Source organism: Spea bombifrons, chromosome 6 (assembly GCF_027358695.1).
Source record: "Spea bombifrons isolate aSpeBom1 chromosome 6, aSpeBom1.2.pri, whole genome shotgun sequence".
NCBI classification, from domain to species: Eukaryota; Metazoa; Chordata; class Amphibia; order Anura; family Pelobatidae; genus Spea; species Spea bombifrons.
In genome coordinates, this window is record NC_071092.1 from 21,259,826 (window position 1) to 21,279,428 (window position 19,603).

The following is a 19,603-nucleotide window of genomic DNA, read 5'->3' on the forward strand; positions in this document are numbered from 1 at the left end:
ATCTACCATCTATCTGTATCATTGGCAACATCAGAGAGACTGAAATAGAGCCACGAGACAAGGCCTGGATATATGAATACCATGACTTTCAAACAACAAAATGTAAGGAGGTCACTCTTGTCCCAAATAATTTATGATGTCTGACCACTGAAAGGCTGATAATTTTTTTTTTAAAGACAGGCGTGGGAGTGAGTGAATTAGTAATCAAATACCTACTTGGCATTTTTGGCCTGGTTGCGTGCTTCACAGTCTACTTGGTATCTGTTTAATTGGTCAGGCATTACACTACTAATAGCCATTTTTAGTCTCTGCAAAGGCTCTCTCAATTGATCATCCTGTAACATAAGAATAAGTACATATGTAAAATATACCCAGTAACAGTAATTACATCTGTAAAGAACAGCTACTATAGATAATGGCAACTAGTTCATTAACATTGGTGAAAGGACTATTGGCACTAAAACTATAAAAATATAGGATTTGTACTGAAAATACTATATTTATCCCAGAAATAAAAATGTTTGCAGTGCAGGGTCACTTGCACCTTACCTGTATGTGAAGATGAAGTTTTTTTAGGCGCTTGACAAGCGTCTCCTTGTTGCAAGGAACAAAAGCTTCTATATAACCGTAAACCACATTTCTATTGCTTGGGCTCAGTGCCTGCAGCTGTAACTCAATGCTGTCAAATAAAAAAAACTATGATTCAAATTAATGAATTTCTGCACAATTACATACACCAGATGAAAAAAAATACAGTACATTAAATATAGTTGTGTGCACCTAAGCTCAACATAAAATATCTTGATGGGGCATACATATCTTGCACCAGAACAAAAGGAACTAAAGATTACGTATACTGCATAAGACTTCAATTGTTCAAATAGGTGCCAACCACAGCCCCATGAGTAAAATCTCCCCAGAACAGAGATTACGCACACACTTTCTTCCCATAAAACACACAAATTAACAAACACCCTTTAAGTAATGACTTCCTTCAAAGACCATGAAAACGTTATTGGATTCAACAGAGTAAAGTGTGGAAGCAACGACAAGAAGCAATGCAGAAATTGAGGGTAATACTAAAACAAAATCAACAGCCAAATGTACAGTTGTAGTCTATACTTTAACCTGAAAGAAAAAAAGCATTTCTGTAAACATTTTTCTGTAATATCTTTTTATAAGAAAAACTAATGCACCCAAAGCTATAAAGTACAAAAATCAATGTCTAAAAGCAAATAAAGGGCATGAAATATACAAAAATGCTCTTATCTGGCTACAATAAATTCCTTAATGAATACAGTATCATTGCACGGACTAACCTAACTGTATACCAACTTACTGAACCTAAAAATAATGCTATCCCAAATTAACTTCAAACAATATTATTCTAACTAATGCTCAATTCAAGGTTAGTACAAGCCTTCGAATATGCCACAAGCACCCTGCTCCAACACACACACACACGTCACTTTTGTGGCTTCGCCAGAGGGACCAGGAAACATACTACCCATTTTCTTTGTTTTTAAAGGCTCTGGAAGCCACTCCTTGGTGCAGCCAACTATATTCCAATAAGAGGTAACTGGTTTTACAGATGTTGCTAATATTTGAAATTGCTGGTGTAAATATAGTTATCTACTGTTGCAATCAAAATTATTCAGCCCCTATTGCAAATCAGGTTAATTGTCACAATGTACAGACTTTGTTTGCAATACAAATCAAACAAAAGCAATTGAAATAGCTTAACACGAGTGTCTCAAGTGGGCTCCCCAAAACACAACTAATGTCTTCTCCAGTCTCAAAATTATTCAGAGTTCATCAGCTTTCACAAAAGTTGTGAGAATGACACAAGTATTGGTCTTCACAAAGTTTGCTGATTCCGTGTTCTTAGATATTTGTGTCACATGTTACTATGGTATTGTGAAGTGTAATTACAAGCATTCCATAAGTGTCAAAGGCTTTTTATTGACAATTACATTAAATTTATGCAGAGTCAGTATATGCTGTGTTGACCCCTCTTTTGCAATCCATGCTGTCAATTAACTTCTGGGCGACACCCTGACTGATGGCAGCCCATTCTTGCATAAGGAATGCTTGACATTTGAAGTTCTCAAGTTCTCAATGGGATTAAGGTCTGGGGAGTTTCCTGGCCATGGACCCAAAATCTTGATGTTTTGCTCCCCGAGCCACTTAGTTATCACTTTTGCCTCATGGCTGGAAAGGGCATTGTTCGTCAAACTGTTGGATGGTTGGAAGAAGCTGCTCTTGAAGGATGTGTTGGCATCATTCTTTATTCATGGCTGTGTTCTTAGGCAAAATTGTGAGTGAGCCTGTTCCCTTGGCTGAGAAGCAACCCCACACATGGGGTCACTGATAGTAACGCTCACCTTGTCTTCCCCGGATAAGCTTTTTTCCGGATGCCCCAATCAATCAGAAAGGGGATTCATCAGAGGAAATTACTTTACCCCAACATCAGCACAAGCACCGTGGGTCAGGAGCTTCACGAAATGGGTCTCCATGGCCGAACAGCTGCACAAAAGCCAAAGCGATTGTGCAATGGCAAGCGCTGGCTGGAGTGGTGTAAAACACACTGCCGCTAGACTATGAAGCAGTGAAAACGTGTTTTCTGGGTTGACGATTCGCACTTCACTTCCTGAAGGCTTGATGGAGGAATCTGGGATTGGCAGATGCTAGGAGAACTCTACATTAGGCACTATGCAGTACCATAGGTAACGTTTGGTGGAAGAGGGATATAAGGTCAGGGTTTCAGAAAGGTCTTGTTAGTTGCAGTGAAGGGTAATGTTAATGCTACAGCATACAAATAAATTTTAGACAAATGTATGTTTCTAACTTTGTGGCACCAGTTTGGGAAACACCCTTTCTTGTTCCAGCATGCCTTTGCATTTGCAAAAGTTAATGCCTATTCAGGTTTTCTACCAGGTAATGGCTGCTATGTCCTGAACAGAAGAAGATACTCCATGCTTCAGATACTTTTTTCAGCAAAAGTTATTTTTATTTGGGCAACATATGAAGCCTTAAGTACATAAAACATTACATTTTTGTGTACTATTTTATAAAAAGTGCCAAAATGCCACTTTATTAGGTACACCTTGTTAGTACCGGGTTGGACTCGCTTTTGCCTTCATTCTTCGTGGCACAGTTTCTACAAGGTGCTGGAAACATTCATCAGAGATCTTGGTCTATGATGGTACCATGCAGTTGTTGCAGATTGTCAGCGGCACATGATGCAAATCTCCCGTTCCACCACATCACATAGGTGCTCTATTGGATTATGATCTGGTGACTGTGGAGGCCATTGGAGTACAGTGAACTCATTGTCATGTTCAAGAAACCAGTTTGAGATGATGTGAGCCTTTTGACATGGTGCATTATCCTGCTGGAAGTAGCCATCAGTAGATGGGTACAATGTGGTAATAAAGGGATGGTCAGCAACAATACTCGGGTAGGCTGTTGTGTTTAAACAATGCTCAATTGGTACTAAGGGGCCCAAAGTGTGCCAAGAAAATGTCCCCCACACCATTACCCCACCACCAGCAGCCTGAACTGTTGATACAAGGCAGGATGGATCCATGCTTTCATGTTGTTTACGCCAAGGTCTGACCCTGCAATACGAATGTCGTATTTTGTCTCATTTTGATGCGCCTGTGTGAATTCTAGCCTCAGATTCCTCTTCTTAGCTGACAGGAAAATCCCAGTAGATCAGCAGTTTGGCACCAACCACCATGCCACGTTCAAAGCCACTTAAATCCCCTTTCTTCCCCATTCTGATAATCGGTTTGAACTTTGGCAAGTTGTCTTGACCACATCGACATGCCTAAATGCATTGAGTTGCTGCCAAGTGATTGGCTGATTAGCTATTTGTGTTAACAAGCAATTGAACAGGTGTACCTAATAAAGTGACCCGTGAGATATTTTAAACTGCAACTGCATATATTTTCTTGAATATGTGTAGAATTAAGTATATTTTTTGTAAATGTATACTTATATTTCGTAAAAACAAAAAAACATTTTATTTAAAAAAAGGGTACAAAAGGTTCTCTAAATTCCATGGTAAAACTGGTATAAAGCATAAAAACTACCCCTAAACACTATATTACAGGATACTGAGTGTTTGTTTCCTTCTGTCTTTTCACATTTGATGAACACTACACACTAGAGTCTTTCCTTTTTTCCTTCCACACATGGCATTATTTTTGCCCCAGTTCCATCCCTGGGCTTGGGGGCATTTTTGTTTTGGTGTCTCAAAGCAACTAGCGTAAATAATTAACAGAACAGCTTACTGAGAGCGATCAATGATCACTGACCTAAAGAGTCACTAATCAGTAATTGGATATTAACAATGTAATATAAAAAGAAATGATAATGTTTATTTCTTTATCACTCCTTCAGGCCCAGGGTTTTCATAACTAAATGACAAAATAGTTTGTAATTTTTACCATGCTCTGATTCCCCTTTCCATATTTAATGAACCTGCACAAAAATTATACATTTTGTTCAGGAGAGGTAGAAACATAGAAATACATAAAATATACTATTACAATTTTCTTCTACTCTGTACAACGAACCAAATAATTTTATTGGTGTAGTGTTTTTTTTTTAAATTTATTTATAGTGGAAGGGCTAAGGGGCACTTTTTGGGGGAAAAAAAAAAATATTGCTTATTTTATTAATTTCCCCCACTGTTCCCAGTGCAGTTCAGCTTGAGATTCCTTTGGGAATTTTTGATGCCAGTGATGTCATGACATCACCTGGCTCCAATCAAATTATATATTTTATTTTTATACATATTTCATTCTATTCCCCTTAAAGCACTACAGTGCTATGTGAGGGAATAACTTCCCTCTACACAGGACCGTATTTTCAGCGGCTAAAAGCCAGTGATCGGGCTGGGAGAAGGAAAAAGTGCCGCTACGTAGTTGGCCGTGGAGGTCTATTTTTCCAGCTGAGTACAATATACGCAACTGGCATTCTAATGGTTCAACATTCCTATATGATACTATGTGAAAAAACCAGGAAGTCCAAAAATATTGTATTGATAGAGAGACAATTATATCTAGAATATCTAAAATCACCCATGTAAATTTTATAGAGCGTAAATGTTTGTTGATTTCAATACTGCAACGTATTCTTTCCAATGAACTATTGGAAGGGTTTAATTTGTTCTATAGTTTAATGCAATATTATTGCAATATCAAGGTCTTACTAGAAAATACACACTGTAAAAAATTAAGTGCATATTAATGTATATTGGGAAGCAAATCCTCTGAACTTCACAATTTATTATTTTGCATATAACATGAATGGGAAACCTTAGCTATTTAGAAAGGCTTGAGAAGTTGAATTTGTTTAAATTAGAAAAACGCATCTTAGAGGGCATATGATAGCATTATACAAATACATACAGGGATAATTTTGGTCGCTCTTTGCTGAAAGTAAGAACAATAAAGATGCAGCATTCACTACCCACAGATGTGCTATTAAATTCAATAGGTACCATGAAATATCGGCTAAATGATTTTTATATAATATACAGGGTGTAAAAAGTTTTAGCTCTTTGATCCAGTGAGAAATTTTGAAGGTCGAGAAGGATTTTTTCCCCCCTTTTTCCATAGGGAAATCAGTTAAATTTTTTTGGATCAACAACAAGGCTGAACATGATGGACCTATAACATGAAAGACATGCTATAAAGAACTTCATTATAAAGGTTTAAGGGACACTGATGTCATCATATGCACTTTAATGCAAGATAGTTAAAAGTCCCCTTTAGGTCTGCATGGCGTCCCTCTCGCCCCTTAGCTAGTGTCTGTATAGGAGATGTACTACAGTGCTGGTCTGGGAACGCTGTAGACAGGGTTCCATTTAGACATGCTCAGAAAGCGCTTCTATTGAATGCATCTATTGAATGAGCGTTCCTGCCGCCAAATGTCTAATTTAAGTAGCCAATCGATGGCAAGAATGTCCAGGAAGAGGGGGGCAGCTGCAGCTTCTACCTCTTGTAAGTGGTTTAATATTTAAAATGAATGTCTTTTAAATAAAAAAAATAAATGTAAAAGTACTTTTACCATAGCTGTCAGGGACATTAGACTGTCCCTTAAAACAAGAAAGAAAACATAAGTGGGAACCTTTCAGTAGGTATAGGAACAAAATGAAATTAAGCAATGCATAAAACATTCTAGCCCTTTCAAACCTGAGCTGCCCTGTGTTTGAAATCAATTAAATATACATCATACTACAAAAACAAAGGAATATAGATTTACATACTCTAATAAAATGTTATTCATTTCTTGAGTAAAGAACTTTTTTCGACCTTCTTCATCAAACATTTTTGCAGCCTAGTGGGGGGAAAAAGAGAAATAGTTACATAATAATGTTATAGCAAATGTGCTCTGCTTCTACAACACAGATATCTGAAAAGAGTGCTACTTACCACTCGCAAATCCTCAATGCGTTTCTCCAGCTGCGATGGAAGACCATCAGGAATAGGGGGTACTTGCTTGGGTGCCTGAACCTGGGAAATATTCACAGACTGGCCAGTAGTACCATTTTCTCCATGATCAGAATCTCCAGGGCTGTCAGATGCAGAATCTAAAAGTTTGTCAAAATCAAAGTCACCAAGCATTTCCAAAGCACTCTCTGCCTCCTGCAGGAGCTCACTGCCACCACCAAAGATGGCAAGCATCGGATCAGCACCAAGCGTTAGATCTGATAAATCACTAGCAGCAGCGGCAGTAGTAGTAGTAGTAGTGACAGGCCTAGGTGGAGCAGTAACTACTTTCACAGTGGGTGGATTCGTCATGGATTGTTTTTTTCTTATGGCGTCTTTTTCCTTCTGAAATTTTCGCAGCATGGCAGCAAGGGAAGGTGAGTCTTTGTAATGCTTTTTCTTTTTCTTGTCAGGTTTGTGAGAGTTGAAGGTCACCACACTAAAAAGTTAAGAAAAATAAATCCAATATTAAATGCTACTGAGGGATGCAAGACATTACTTTATAAAAAAATAGTCTTAGATATTGTTTATTGAGAACATTTTTTATTCACATATACCTACCCAATTTGTTTGGAAACTTTAAGTTTTCTTGGTGGTTTTTCTTTCTCTGCACTCTCTTCTTTCCTTTTGCGTTTCTTTACCAAACGATCATCTTCTTTCAACTTAGACACCTTTGAAGAAACAAATATTGCTATTATTTTATTCCTTTATCTTGATGAATTTTAAATTTGAAAAGCTTGTATTAGTTTTTTTTTCAATAAACTAATTTATGCTATATGCATCAAGATAAAAGAGGTCTGAGATAGATTCTTGTATTACTATTATCACAAACACCTTAAAACTTTATTTGTGTAAACCTTCCGTGTGCCCTTTCAATAAGGAAATGATTAAAGCAATACAGGCCCAAGAGAAGATGACGTCTTTAGTTAAGAGCAATATCTGTTATTGGGCCAATAGAAAATTACAAACTTTTGGGAATTGATAGCTTTTACTCCATCTGAAGAAGAGACCACTGAAGTAAACATAAGTTTATACAGCAAATTACATGACAAAATGGAAATTATACAATGTGGGCAATTTTGTCACAGCACAGTAACAATCATGCAAGGAAATTACATCTGAGAATATCTCATTGAAACGTATATGCGTAATATGCTCTGACGCTCTAATCACAAACAATGGAAATAAGAGTAGTAGGGAAAAGAAGAAAGAATTTTTAAAAAAAGTCAAAAAGGTGAAAAACACAAGACTAAAGGTTATTTTTTTATATTTGCTTGTGTATTAATTAGACAAAACTAGATAATAAACTAAAAATAAAATTAGAAGATGTAAAATCAAAGTAAATGAAACATATTTTTTGGTATTTTTTCCTCATTTATACTAGCTATGTTTAAATAATATTCTTTATAAAAAAACTTTTATTAACAGTTTTACATCACATTTATTCATAAAAAATGTTTTACATATATTAATATGGTTTAACCCCTTCGTGACAAAGGCTGATTTTACTTTTTGTACCCTTCGTGACGATGGCCGTTTTAACATTTCTGCGCTGCTCGTGTTTAGCTGTAATTTTCTTCTTTCCCGTTTACTGAACCCACACACATTATATATTGTTTTTTTCAGGACAAGAAGGGCTTTCTTTATAGGACATTGTTATTGTTTTGATTGTATCATATTATTTACTATTAAAAAAAAGTATAAAATATGGTGAAAAATTTGACTGGTGAAAAAAATGACTGTTTCTAACTTTTAGTTGAAAAATCTTTTACTCATCAATAAAAGGTAATGAAAAAACCTGCTAAATAGATTCTACTATTTGTCCTGAGTTTAGAAATACCCAATGTTTTTATGTTTTTTTGCTTTTTTTCTGCACGTTATGGAGCATTAAGTACAAGTAGTGTTTTGCTATTTCAAAGCCATTTTTTCCGAATCTGGTAATTCTTCCCCCCATGTGCCATTTCGGCCCACGCAATTTACCCCATCAAGTCATATATTTTTGAAAACTAGACAGCCCAGGGTATTCCAAATGCTAGTATTTTAACCCTTTCAAAGCACTAATTCTACCATCCGCCTTTGTCAAACTTTATGGTAGTAATTTTTTTTGCATTTGTTTTTCCACACACATTTTACTTCAGGTATGAATAAAAAGGTTCTCGTATATGTCACTATCACAGAACACCCCAATATGTGTTCAGCATCTCCTGAGTACAGCGATACCTCACATGAATGATTTTGCCTGGCTGTTTGGGGGCAAAGGGCCACATTTGGGGCATGCGCATTTTTCAATGTTGAACTTTGGCGTTTGGCGATCAACCGCCCATGCCCTATTTGGTACATCGTTGAGCCGGGCGATTTCAGTGTGCCCAATAAAGCCATATATTTTTGAAAACCAGACACCCCAGGGGATTTTAACATTTGCATGCACACATTTTACCACTAGCATTTTGTCAAAGTTTGCAGTAGTATTTTTTTGTGTGTATTTTTCCCCCACACACCTACTTTTGTATGAATTTACAGCTCCTGGCATATGCAGCTGTCACACGACACCCCAATATGTGTTCAGCAACATCTCCTGAGTACAGCGATACCCCACATGCATGGGTTTGTCATTTTTTGGGGGAACTAAAAGGCCACATTTGGGACGTGTGCATTTTTCTAATTGGAAATTAGATGTGTGGCCAATGTGCTAATTTTTATATATATATATATATATATATATATTTATTTATTTATTTATTTATTTATTTTTTACTTTTTTTTCAACTTGAAGGTTCCCCTGAAAGTGACATCAGTGGGAAATTATTTTTACATTTTACTGTTTTTTTTTTTTAACTATTTTTTTCTAATTATTATTTTATTTAATTTTTTATTTATTTTTACTAATCACACTGTGATTAGAAAGCTGGGCTCTATTGACTTGCATGGTTGAATGCAGTACCTGTATTCAACCTGCAAGTGGAGACAGTTCTCTAGAGGGTCTGGAGACCATCTAGCGAACTTTTTCAACTTGATTGCTTTTTTTACAGGGCGGCTGCCATCTTGCGGATGGCGAAGATCACTTGCAGATTTCCGGAGCGGTCACAGCCCGTCCTGGGGTAAGTATTTGGTGCCGCTGAATGCCTCGTTGATCACCTCCTAAACGCTTTTAAAACGGGAGTCCGCCGCCATACAATGTATGGCGGATGTGGACGCCCCGGGGAGGGGCCAGACATGGCCCCTAGTGCCGATCGTGGCGTTGCTGAATGCCTCGATGTTGATGCATTACAGCAACACCGTTTGAGTGCAGAAAGCGAACGTAGATCGCTTTCTGCACCCATTTAAGGTCATGACGGTCCTGGCATGTCAATTGTCACTAATCTGATGTTAGTGCATGACGTGCCAGAACCGGCAATTGTCATTAAGGGGTTTAAAAAAAATTGATTCAACTAATCGATAATGAAAAACGTTGACAACGATTTTCATTATCCATTATTATCGATTAGTTGTTGCAGCCCTACATTTTCACCATAGCAATACTGTTCACAACAAACGCCACATACTCACTTTAGAGGTTTTGTGTTTTTTAGACTCAACAAAATCTTCATTTTCTGAATCTGATGCCGGACGAAATTGCAGCGTCCCAGTGTTGATGTAAAATCCCCCATGTTTGGTTGTCAGGGATGCTGGAACCAATTCATCATACTAGAGAGAGCAGATAAGGAAAGTATATTAATAAATACTACATATACACTATATGGACAAAAGTATAAGGACACACCTCTTAATTATTGAATTCAGGCGTTCCAATAAAATCAAGCACCTAGCCATGAAGTGAGCATTTACAAACATTTGGGATAAAATGGGTTGTTGTGAAGAGCTCAGTGAATTCAAGTGTGGTACTGTGATAAGATGCCACCTCTGAAATAAGTCAGTTCATGAAAGGTTATCCCAGATAGATATTCCACGGTCATCTGTTTGCGGATTCTGGTGGGCTCATCATTGGGGGGGGCACACTAAAGTTGCAAGCCTGTCTGATTAATTAGGATCTATTCATGATTTCATGATGTCCTATCAAGTGACATCCATATAAAAGAAGAAAACACAGCTTCAACCAAAGTTAATAATGCTCCTGGTGTTCAAGTGTTAATACTACTTACCGCCTCAGAATTATCAATAAATGGGTCCGTCTCATCGTAACCATAACCAATATCTATGAGATCCTGCATACGATCCTTCCGGTGTTTGCGGACTTTTCCTCCCTTTTAAAAACACAAAATTACAAAAAATTACAAAAAAGCAAATTACCATGCAAGCATTTTTGTTAATTTCTGTGCCCCTCTCCAATTACAAAAATAAAAAAAAAACAATGAAGCAACTTATAGAAAAATGATAAATCTTTGAAGGTTGTGGTAATGTTGCAACTGTCATGAAAATGTTTGATTAAAAATGTATAGGTGAAATGGCTCACCAGCATTCACAGATAATGATGCTGCATGTGGCAAAAATAATACTTACATATTTGGCCTCAAATTTCTTGGCCAGGCTTTCCACTTCCATTCTCTCTCGTTCGTCATCATTAAAGGGATCATTCTTTGGCAAAACAAAACAAAACCAAATTACTTTATATCATACAATTGACATATATATACACCAGGGCTCGACAAATCCCAGGTGCCAGGTCGCCATGGCGACAGAGAATTTTGTCCTGGTGCCTAGGTTTTGTCAGCCTCTTACATCCAGAAAAAATTGTGGATGTAAGAGGCTGAGTCACCACACGGGGGCGTTGCTGCTGCTGTCTGCCCAGGAGTCTGGGCAGACAGCACATCCACTCAGAGCCCGCCCCCGAGCCTGAGATCACTCCCACGGAGTGAGCCTGTAGGCTGAAAACGCGGTTGCTGCAAAACCAGCAATCGTGTTTTCAGCTGCCACAGGCAGCTTCAGGGAAGGGGGTTGTGTGGTGATTGGGTCCCCACACAAGTGTGGGGACCGGACCCAACACCCCCAGCTGCCTGATCGCTCCATGAGAGCGACAGTGCAGCGTTAACCCCTTCAGTGCCGTGATCGCCGCATTTAGGGGTTAATTCCCGTTTTGTACGGGGCTCTGCTGCTGGTGGTCTGCCTGGGAGCCCAGGCAGACCAGCAACAGCAAAAACGAGCCCCCACAAGCCCTTTAATGATTCCTGTAGGCATGGAAGCCTACAGCAGTCATCAAAAACTCCCCTCCCTGCAATGGCTGGTCTATAGACTAGCAATTGAGTCCCAGCTGCCAGAGGCAGCTTCAGGGACAGGGGAGAGGGTTCTTTGGTCTCCACATGAGTGTGGAGAGCAGCCCCAACACCCCCCTGCTGCCTGATCGCTCCATGAGAGCGACAGTGCAGCATTAACCCCTTCAATGCCACAATTGTGTATGACACATTCGTGGCATTGCAGGGGTTAACATTTGTCCCCACAAGCTTGTGGGGACTAAATATCAATCAATGCTGTGCTCCAATGGAACATCAGCATCGAAAGAGTTTAAAAAAAAATAAAATTAAAAAATTAAAGAGAAAAACAGCACTGACCTGAAAGTCCAGGGTGCTTCCAGGTCAAGCGCTGTGAGTTTAGTAAGTGGGCTGATGATGATCAGATCACTCCTGACCAAGTGTTAGTTAAAAAAAATCCTGGCTCCTAACTTTTTTACCTGGCGCCTAGATTCACAACAAATTTGTCAAGCCCTGTATACACCATGATTTTTTACCATTTTTGCACGAAATGACCAAAGCGTTATTTTGGGCTTTTGCTATGATATTATTCAACATTGATTGCCCACTAACTCATTTAGTGCAGCCACACACACATTATATATTGTTTTTTCCAGCATAAGTATGGCTTTCTTTTGAAATAATATTATATATATATATATATATATATATATATATATATATACACACACACACACATACATATACCATAATTTAGTAATAAAAATGTGGGGAAAAATTAGGACAATTTTCACAGTTTCACCTATAAAAATTATACATAACAGGTGAAAATGGAATAGTATATTTAGGGATTTGACCTTTTTTGGAAACACCACATATGACTGGTATTTTCACTTATTTTGGCACTTACAGGGTTAAATCTGAATGTTACGCATCACTGTTTCTAAACAAGATTTTCTTATATGCTGGGACTTGTGCCCCAATAGTGGCACAAACTGCTAAACAGAAGTATATATTATATAAAGTGGACATCCCAAAGTACTTTACTAGGGGCATTTTAACACTTTTGGTTTAAACCCATTCTATCCAAACACAGTATTTTAGTATTAAAAAAAATGTAAAAGTAAAAAAAAAAAAAATCCCTGGGTACATGAAATTACTGAAACAACTTGTTTCAGCCCCCCGAGTTAGGGCATGTCTCTTTGGCACTGCCGGTTCAAAATTGGAACATGCGCATTACGGTTTTCAAACATGGGATTTTGACAGATCAGTTTGCTGGGTCCAGGTCTCATTTGAGACACGGTAGAGGTCCCATATTTCATTTAAACCCCTAAAACTATATATTTCCAAAAACTAGACAGCTCAGAGAATCTAGTAAGGGGCATATTGGCCCATCTCATGCATCCGATTCCAGACCAGCACCTTCCAAAATTAGTGTTAAAAAAAAAATAAAAAAAAAATTCACATCCACTTTGCAGTTTCACAATGGTTATGGATGTGTGAAAGAACACACCTGATTTGTGTTTGGTATTTTGGATTGTAACTGAGCTACGGAATATGCTGGAGCTATATAAATAATGTTCTATCACCTCTTTTTGCGCAAAAAAAATAATTTACATACCTACATACGCAGATATATACTGCCATATTAGAGATCTGGTTGTGGATACAAAAAAGATCTTTGAAGAGGACTTGACTTTAGGTCTAAAGAATAACCTTGTTCAACAGTGCTCAACATCCAATGGTCTGTAGCAACGTCCCACCACTGTGCAAGAAAAGGCCAGTTGTCCTCCAACAGGGTGTTGAGACTGCCTGGCGTCAACAGGGGGTTTCCTTTCACCTTCAGCCAATTGCCCATTGGCTGAAGACTTCCGTCTGGCAAAACTGCTCCCATAGACCACCGCTCATTCAACCATCAGGGTGGATAAAATGGCCTCACTCTGTGCCCCATAAATAGACATGTCACATAGTGATTTCTGCTTTTCTGTTCAACCCTGCCCAAGCAGACAATTTACGAGGATAATCCAGGAATGCCTGATCTTTTTCATCACAAATAAACAGAGTTAAATCTGTCTGACACATAAGTTTTCTTCTCAGGATTTTTCCACTCTTGCAACTATTTTTTTTCTTAAATACAAAATATAATGAAAAAAAGAACATTGTCTTTTAGGGCAGCCTCAAAAAATCAAGCTGAGAGATATCATCCCCAGATTCCTCAGGCTGAAAAACTGTTAGGTGTTCCTGGTCCTCTTCCTTATCAGAAGTACACAATAAACACATTATCAGAACTAGGAACGGATGCCAAATAGTCCTTAAGTTGTTTATACATGAAAGAGGCCAGTGGAACAACATTGGACATGGCTTCTTGTGAAGCAAGATAGAATTATTTTTCATTTCAGTTTCCCTTTTGGTGGCCTACAATTTGCACAAATTTTGTTCTATTTATCTAGCATCACCGGGTCACATAGTTGACACACCAAAAAATGCTTAGTGCAGTCCCCCCTTTGCTCTGTATTACTGGGTATAGGTTCTTTTTGGTTTCAGACATTTCTGAAAAAATGGTGAGAAAAATAAGGAGCCTGTCAGGGCAATCGGTAACAACCAGGGAACAAAGCTTGACAATATAAATCGTACTTGAAAGCCACTCTTCAGTGGCAAGCCACAGAACTTATAGATCAGGAATCAGCAAAGAGAATGAAGTCTAAAACCTTTTTTTAATAGAAAAGGCAGCAGATATTCCGGCTCTTGCTGCCACGTGGATGCCCGAGAAAAATGATTTGCTCACTTACCAAAAATAAGCAAATGTCAATTAAAGTCCTTAATTGTTCTTCAGCATAAAATTGGGGGGGGGGGTCTACAAATATCAGTTCTGCATCATGTAAACAGAAGTGAAATATGCCAATGTCTTTTTCTACTTAAAGATCGGTATCCTGTCAAAAAGTTTATTGAAATACTACAGTTGCTTAGAAACAGTTCTGTCACCCCACCAAAGCGCTCCTTTATGCATTATATTGCAGCAGTCTGACCTCGTCCAAGCACTCCCACCTGCCATTCATGATACACAGTGAAAGACACTGCCAGAGGAAGCAGTTTCCCAGGTAGCGCTATCTTATTAAAACACATGGGCACCAACATATCTCGTTACAATCAAACATATTTTAAGAAAAAAAAGAAAACCTCAACACAAGCATCCCAGCAGCACCTTAACACAAGCAATAGTAGAGGCTGCCAGCACACCTGAACCCTTTCAGTCCCTGAGTTCAAGTTATTATATTGTTTCATTTTAAAGAATAAGTTTAACATTTACACCTTAGTAACACCAACCAGAGTTAAGTTTCTCCAGTAAACAATGGGTTAGCTTAAACATCATTACTAGCACTTTCGTCCTGTATCATCATATGCATCAGTCTTCGCACCACACCCAGTAAATTAGCTTTCTTGCCCAGCCACAATCCTACCAGTTAAACATATTTCCAGTTAAGATATATAATTAAGGGTTGTTACTTAAAGGGACGCATCAGCCAAAATATGCACTTTAAAGCATATGACAGCTGTGTAGTACCTTTAAATTTTCATGGTATCCCCATGACAATAGCAGAACCCCGATATACCTTTGCCCCTTTCCTGCAGCTATTTTATTTGCAGGAAATGTGTGTGACAATCGGCTCCAAAAACTGTTGGACTGCAGGAGTCAGCTGCAGGGCTGCAGTTTCTACTTCAATATGCCTTTTTTTCTTTAAAAGGGGTGTCAAAATGGTAAACTGACCCTTTAAGTATACAAAAATACTTTAAACATAAGTATAAAGAAACTGTACAAAACCAGTTTTATAGTGACTTTCCGTTATACAGGAAAAAGCCGCATTAAAATAGTTTTTATCTGCTAAGTGGCAAAAGCAGGACCCGTCAAAAGATCAGACGGCCATTTATTTAGGAAAAACACGGGGAAAGAAACTATTAGCTTTGTTTGTTTACGTTAAACAAGATATTTAAAAAATAACGAAATGGTAAAAAAAAAAAAAAAAAAAGTTAAAACTTCTTACATTTTTTCGCCTCACGTCACCCTTACAAAGACAACAAAACAGAATCCCTCCATATGCATTTGCCACCTTCCAGGCGATGTGTTTGCCCACACAGTGTACCCTATAACTGATTAACTACTAGTAGGGCAGGTTGAAAAAAAACTCATATTAAAGAACATAATGTGCTTTAATATGCATTCATCTATAATGAGGCTGCATTGAACAATAGTGTCTCAATAATATTATTTTGCTAGTACCATTCTTTGAGCTAAACAATGTAATTATTGAATTTGCGTGGCTTTTCTTTTCTGGAATAACAAAACTGTCACTTTTGATACTGAGGATCTATGGCATATGTTAGACAGGTCTGGTACCAGTACTGTTGACAACCTGCTTTTCCCACCAGGACAAAGGAAAGGCACACGGTGGGAAGCGATCAGCAGTACTTTTGCTTTTTCATAAACCGCTAGATACCATTTGTGCAAACACTTCCTTTAGAAGTAAGGTTACGATTGAAGAGTAAAAAGAAAGTTCCCTAGAATGAAAAAAGGACATATTCCCAAAGCAATTACATAATTTAAAAAATGTAAAGTCTTCAACCTTTATACACCAGTCTAGATAATGCTGAGCTCAGACAAAAGAGAGACAAGCATTGCCAGAAAACCTATAAACACATACTAGTGGTTGAGTACACTTAAGACTCACCTAGTTTGTACACATAACATGTTGCATCAACAGGATGGTGGATGGCAAGCAACAGTGTATTGTGGGTACGTTTCTCACTGAGGGTGACAGTTTTGCGACACCATAATGTATAACAGTTTACTGCATCTCACCTGTGCCCGTTCCTCTTTTACTGATCCAACAGTAACAACTCGCCTTCGCTTTAACTCATTTTGTAGTAGCTCCGGATAACTAAACTCCGGACAGCCTTCTTCCGTAGCTTCAGACAAAGGCCACTCAAGTCTCACTGTAACCCGAGGTTTTTGCAAACAGTGCCCGTCGGCTTTAACAGCATCGACATCTTTAGCTACAGTAGACAAAGTATGTGTTTCGCGTGGCGATCTATGCATGGTCAGCTGCTGCGGGGGAGGCCTTTGCGGTTGCACGGCCGTCTGAATTGGCCTCGGCTGCGGCGGCCTTTGCGACATTTGTCCCGAATGCTGCATATTTTGAGGGGATCGCTGATGATGGTGTTCCACTACCAGGCTTCCGCCGGCCTCGCGTGACTTCATGGGTGACAAGCTCACAAACGGCACTCTACGCGGCTCCGCCATTCCTTGTTCAGATACTTTTAGTAGGTGCACTTCAGAACCCGTGCCTTATGGACTCTCCTTGCTTAATGTTATCCCCAATCCCAGTTATACAATGTAAACAACCACCACTCCAGCTGCTGTCAGCCTCACTCCTATGTCTTTTTCGCCAGCACTAACTCCATCACCTCAACCATCCTGTATGTCGTAGCCATCTTGAATACTACATACAAAAAAGAGTAGGGTCGCTTTTTCCAGACGCATGCGTCAAGAGGTCACTGAGTATGGGCGGAGTTAAAGTATTATTCAAGTCGCCCGAACAGGTATTGTTATTTTTTTTTCTAACAAGCCTCGAGGTTCTACATTCTAAAGAAACTACCACACTCACACGTGTTCTAAAACAACATAAGTCTTGTGTTCACGTGCTTATGACTTCTGCAAAGTTATCCACAACAACTACTCAAACTTGCCGATGACTTGCAACACAACGCGTCTCATGAAGGAGAATGATACAAAAACACTGACTTGTCTCTCTTTTGTCTACAACTCCTTTCCAACGCCTCGTATTGTCTCACGTGACTTAGGACCTTCCGCTAACTTCGGTTGTCAGGGTAACAACGACGCTGTTGATACTCCTACTGTACGAGGCACAACAAATCGCTAATATTAATCACAATATTAAATTGCTAGTGGGTCTTTGAAGTAATATTTTTCTCGAGGAGAGACCAGACTTTTATTTCACAGCCAGGAATTTAACCCTGCTGGTACAAAACCTCCATGAGGTTGGGGACCCGTCCACGATCCACAAATTGTTTATGGCCTACTGAAACGCCGTTCAGTATATGAATGTAGAAGGGCATAACAGAGGTTCACTGCAAGCATAGCAAGGTACGCTGCCCGCTAGGCAAAAAATCTATGCTCTTTTCATTGCTAAAACAGCCTACAAGAGGCCTTTTATCTGGCACCAGATTTGGAGAGAGACATCGAAAAGCACAGTACTGGAGATGCTTCCTTTGTGCCTTCATGACTGTGATGCATGTGCCACTGACATATCTGTACAGTCACCGCCCTGCCCTCACCCTCCCTCTGACTATGGACCCTCCTACCCACTGACCTCTTCTCCCTTCACTACATTACATCAATTCTCCGCTGTCACTGAAGAGGAGGTACGTTCTCTTCTTCTTTCCTCTTGTCCAACCACATGCCCTCTTGACCCAATCCCTTCCCATCTCACCCAGTCTCTTTCATCTACTCTTGTCCCTACTCTAGCTCACATCTTCAACCTCTCCCTCACTACTGGATCTGTCCCATCCTCCTTCAAGCATGCTGGATTATTGCAACTCCCTACTAACCGGTCTCCCCGTCTCCCGCCTTTCACCGCTTCAATCCATCCTCAACACTGCAGCTAGATTAATTTTTCTCTGCCGTCGTTCTTCATCCGCTGCTCCACTATGCCAATCACATAATTGGCTCCCCATACCCTTCAGAATCACATTTAAACTTCTGACCCTGACCCTGACCTACAGAGCTCTTAACAACTCAGCACCACCCTACATCTCCCCTCCAGTGGAATTCCCTTCCCCGTTCCGTCAGATGTTCTGCCAGGTATGCGACTTTCAAAACCTCTCTGAAAACCCACTTGTTCAGGGAAACGTACAACATTCCTTTACAGTGCTCCCAACCATCATCCTAATCAAGCTATCTGAACAAACAGCTTCAACACATCATCGCAACCAGATCAACTCATTCCCATCCAAGCAGTCCTCTCCTATTGTCTCACTCCCCTCAACCACTGACTAGATTGTAAGCTCGCAAGAGCAAGGCCCTCTTCTCCTTTGCACCAGTTTGTTATTGTATGTGTTTATAAATTGTTCTAATAAATGTAACAGCGCTGCAGAATCGGCCGGCGCTTTATAAATAAATGTAATGTAATGTACCATTACTCCAATCTTAAAAAAGCCCCCCCCCTTGACCCAACTGATCTGTCCAATTACCGTCCCATCTCTCTACTTCCTCTCACCTCTAAGCTTCTTGAAAGAATTGTTTATACCCAATTAACTAGGTTTCTTGACTCCAACTCCCTACTTGACCCTCTTCAATTTGGTTTTCACCCTTGACACTCTACTGAGACCGCCCTTACTAAAGTTACAAATGACCTACTAAATGCCAAATCCAAGGGCCACTACTCCATGCTAATCCTACTGGACCTCTTTGCTGCTTTTGACAATGTGGACCACCCTCTTCTCCTTGAAACTCTTCACGCTCTTGGTCTCTGTGACACTGCTCTTTCCTGGTTCACTTCCTACCTTTCTAATCGTACCTTCACCGTCTCTGTCTCCAGTAACACTTCCCCTCCCCTTCTCAGTGGGGGGCACCCCAGAGTTCAGTTCTAGGACCCCTTCTGTTCTCACTCTACACTTCCTCACTTGGCAAACTGATCGCATCCTTTGGCTTTCAATACCACCTGTATGCTGATGACACCCAGATCTCTCGATCCTCTCCTGATCTCTCTCCTTCTGTCTTAGATCGTGTAACTAACTGTCTCGCCTCTGTCTCTACCTGGATGTCTGCACGTTTCCTGAAACTCAATCTCTCCCAAACCGAACTTCTCATCTTCCCTCCCTCCAACGCTAAGATTCCCCCAT

The 19,603-nt window shown here is 39.4% G+C and overlaps 1 protein-coding gene across 1 annotated transcript in view; it reads right to left on the minus strand.

The window, feature by feature from the left end:
* UBN2 (ubinuclein 2) overlaps nt 1–17,186 on the minus strand; it is a 30,081-nt gene extending 12,895 nt beyond the window's left edge. The window contains exons 1-9 of the mRNA XM_053469048.1: nt 16,542–17,186; nt 11,001–11,075; nt 10,643–10,744; nt 10,050–10,187; nt 7,065–7,174; nt 6,447–6,942; nt 6,281–6,351; nt 550–679; nt 217–335 (exon numbers count right to left, since the gene is read on the minus strand). Coding sequence (XP_053325023.1) covers nt 217–335; nt 550–679; nt 6,281–6,351; nt 6,447–6,942; nt 7,065–7,174; nt 10,050–10,187; nt 10,643–10,744; nt 11,001–11,075; nt 16,542–16,982 — 1,682 coding nt within the window. The 5' untranslated portion in view covers nt 16,983–17,186. The remainder of the gene's footprint in view (nt 1–216; nt 336–549; nt 680–6,280; nt 6,352–6,446; nt 6,943–7,064; nt 7,175–10,049; nt 10,188–10,642; nt 10,745–11,000; nt 11,076–16,541) is intronic.
* Nucleotides 17,187–19,603: the final 2,417 nt, after the last annotated feature.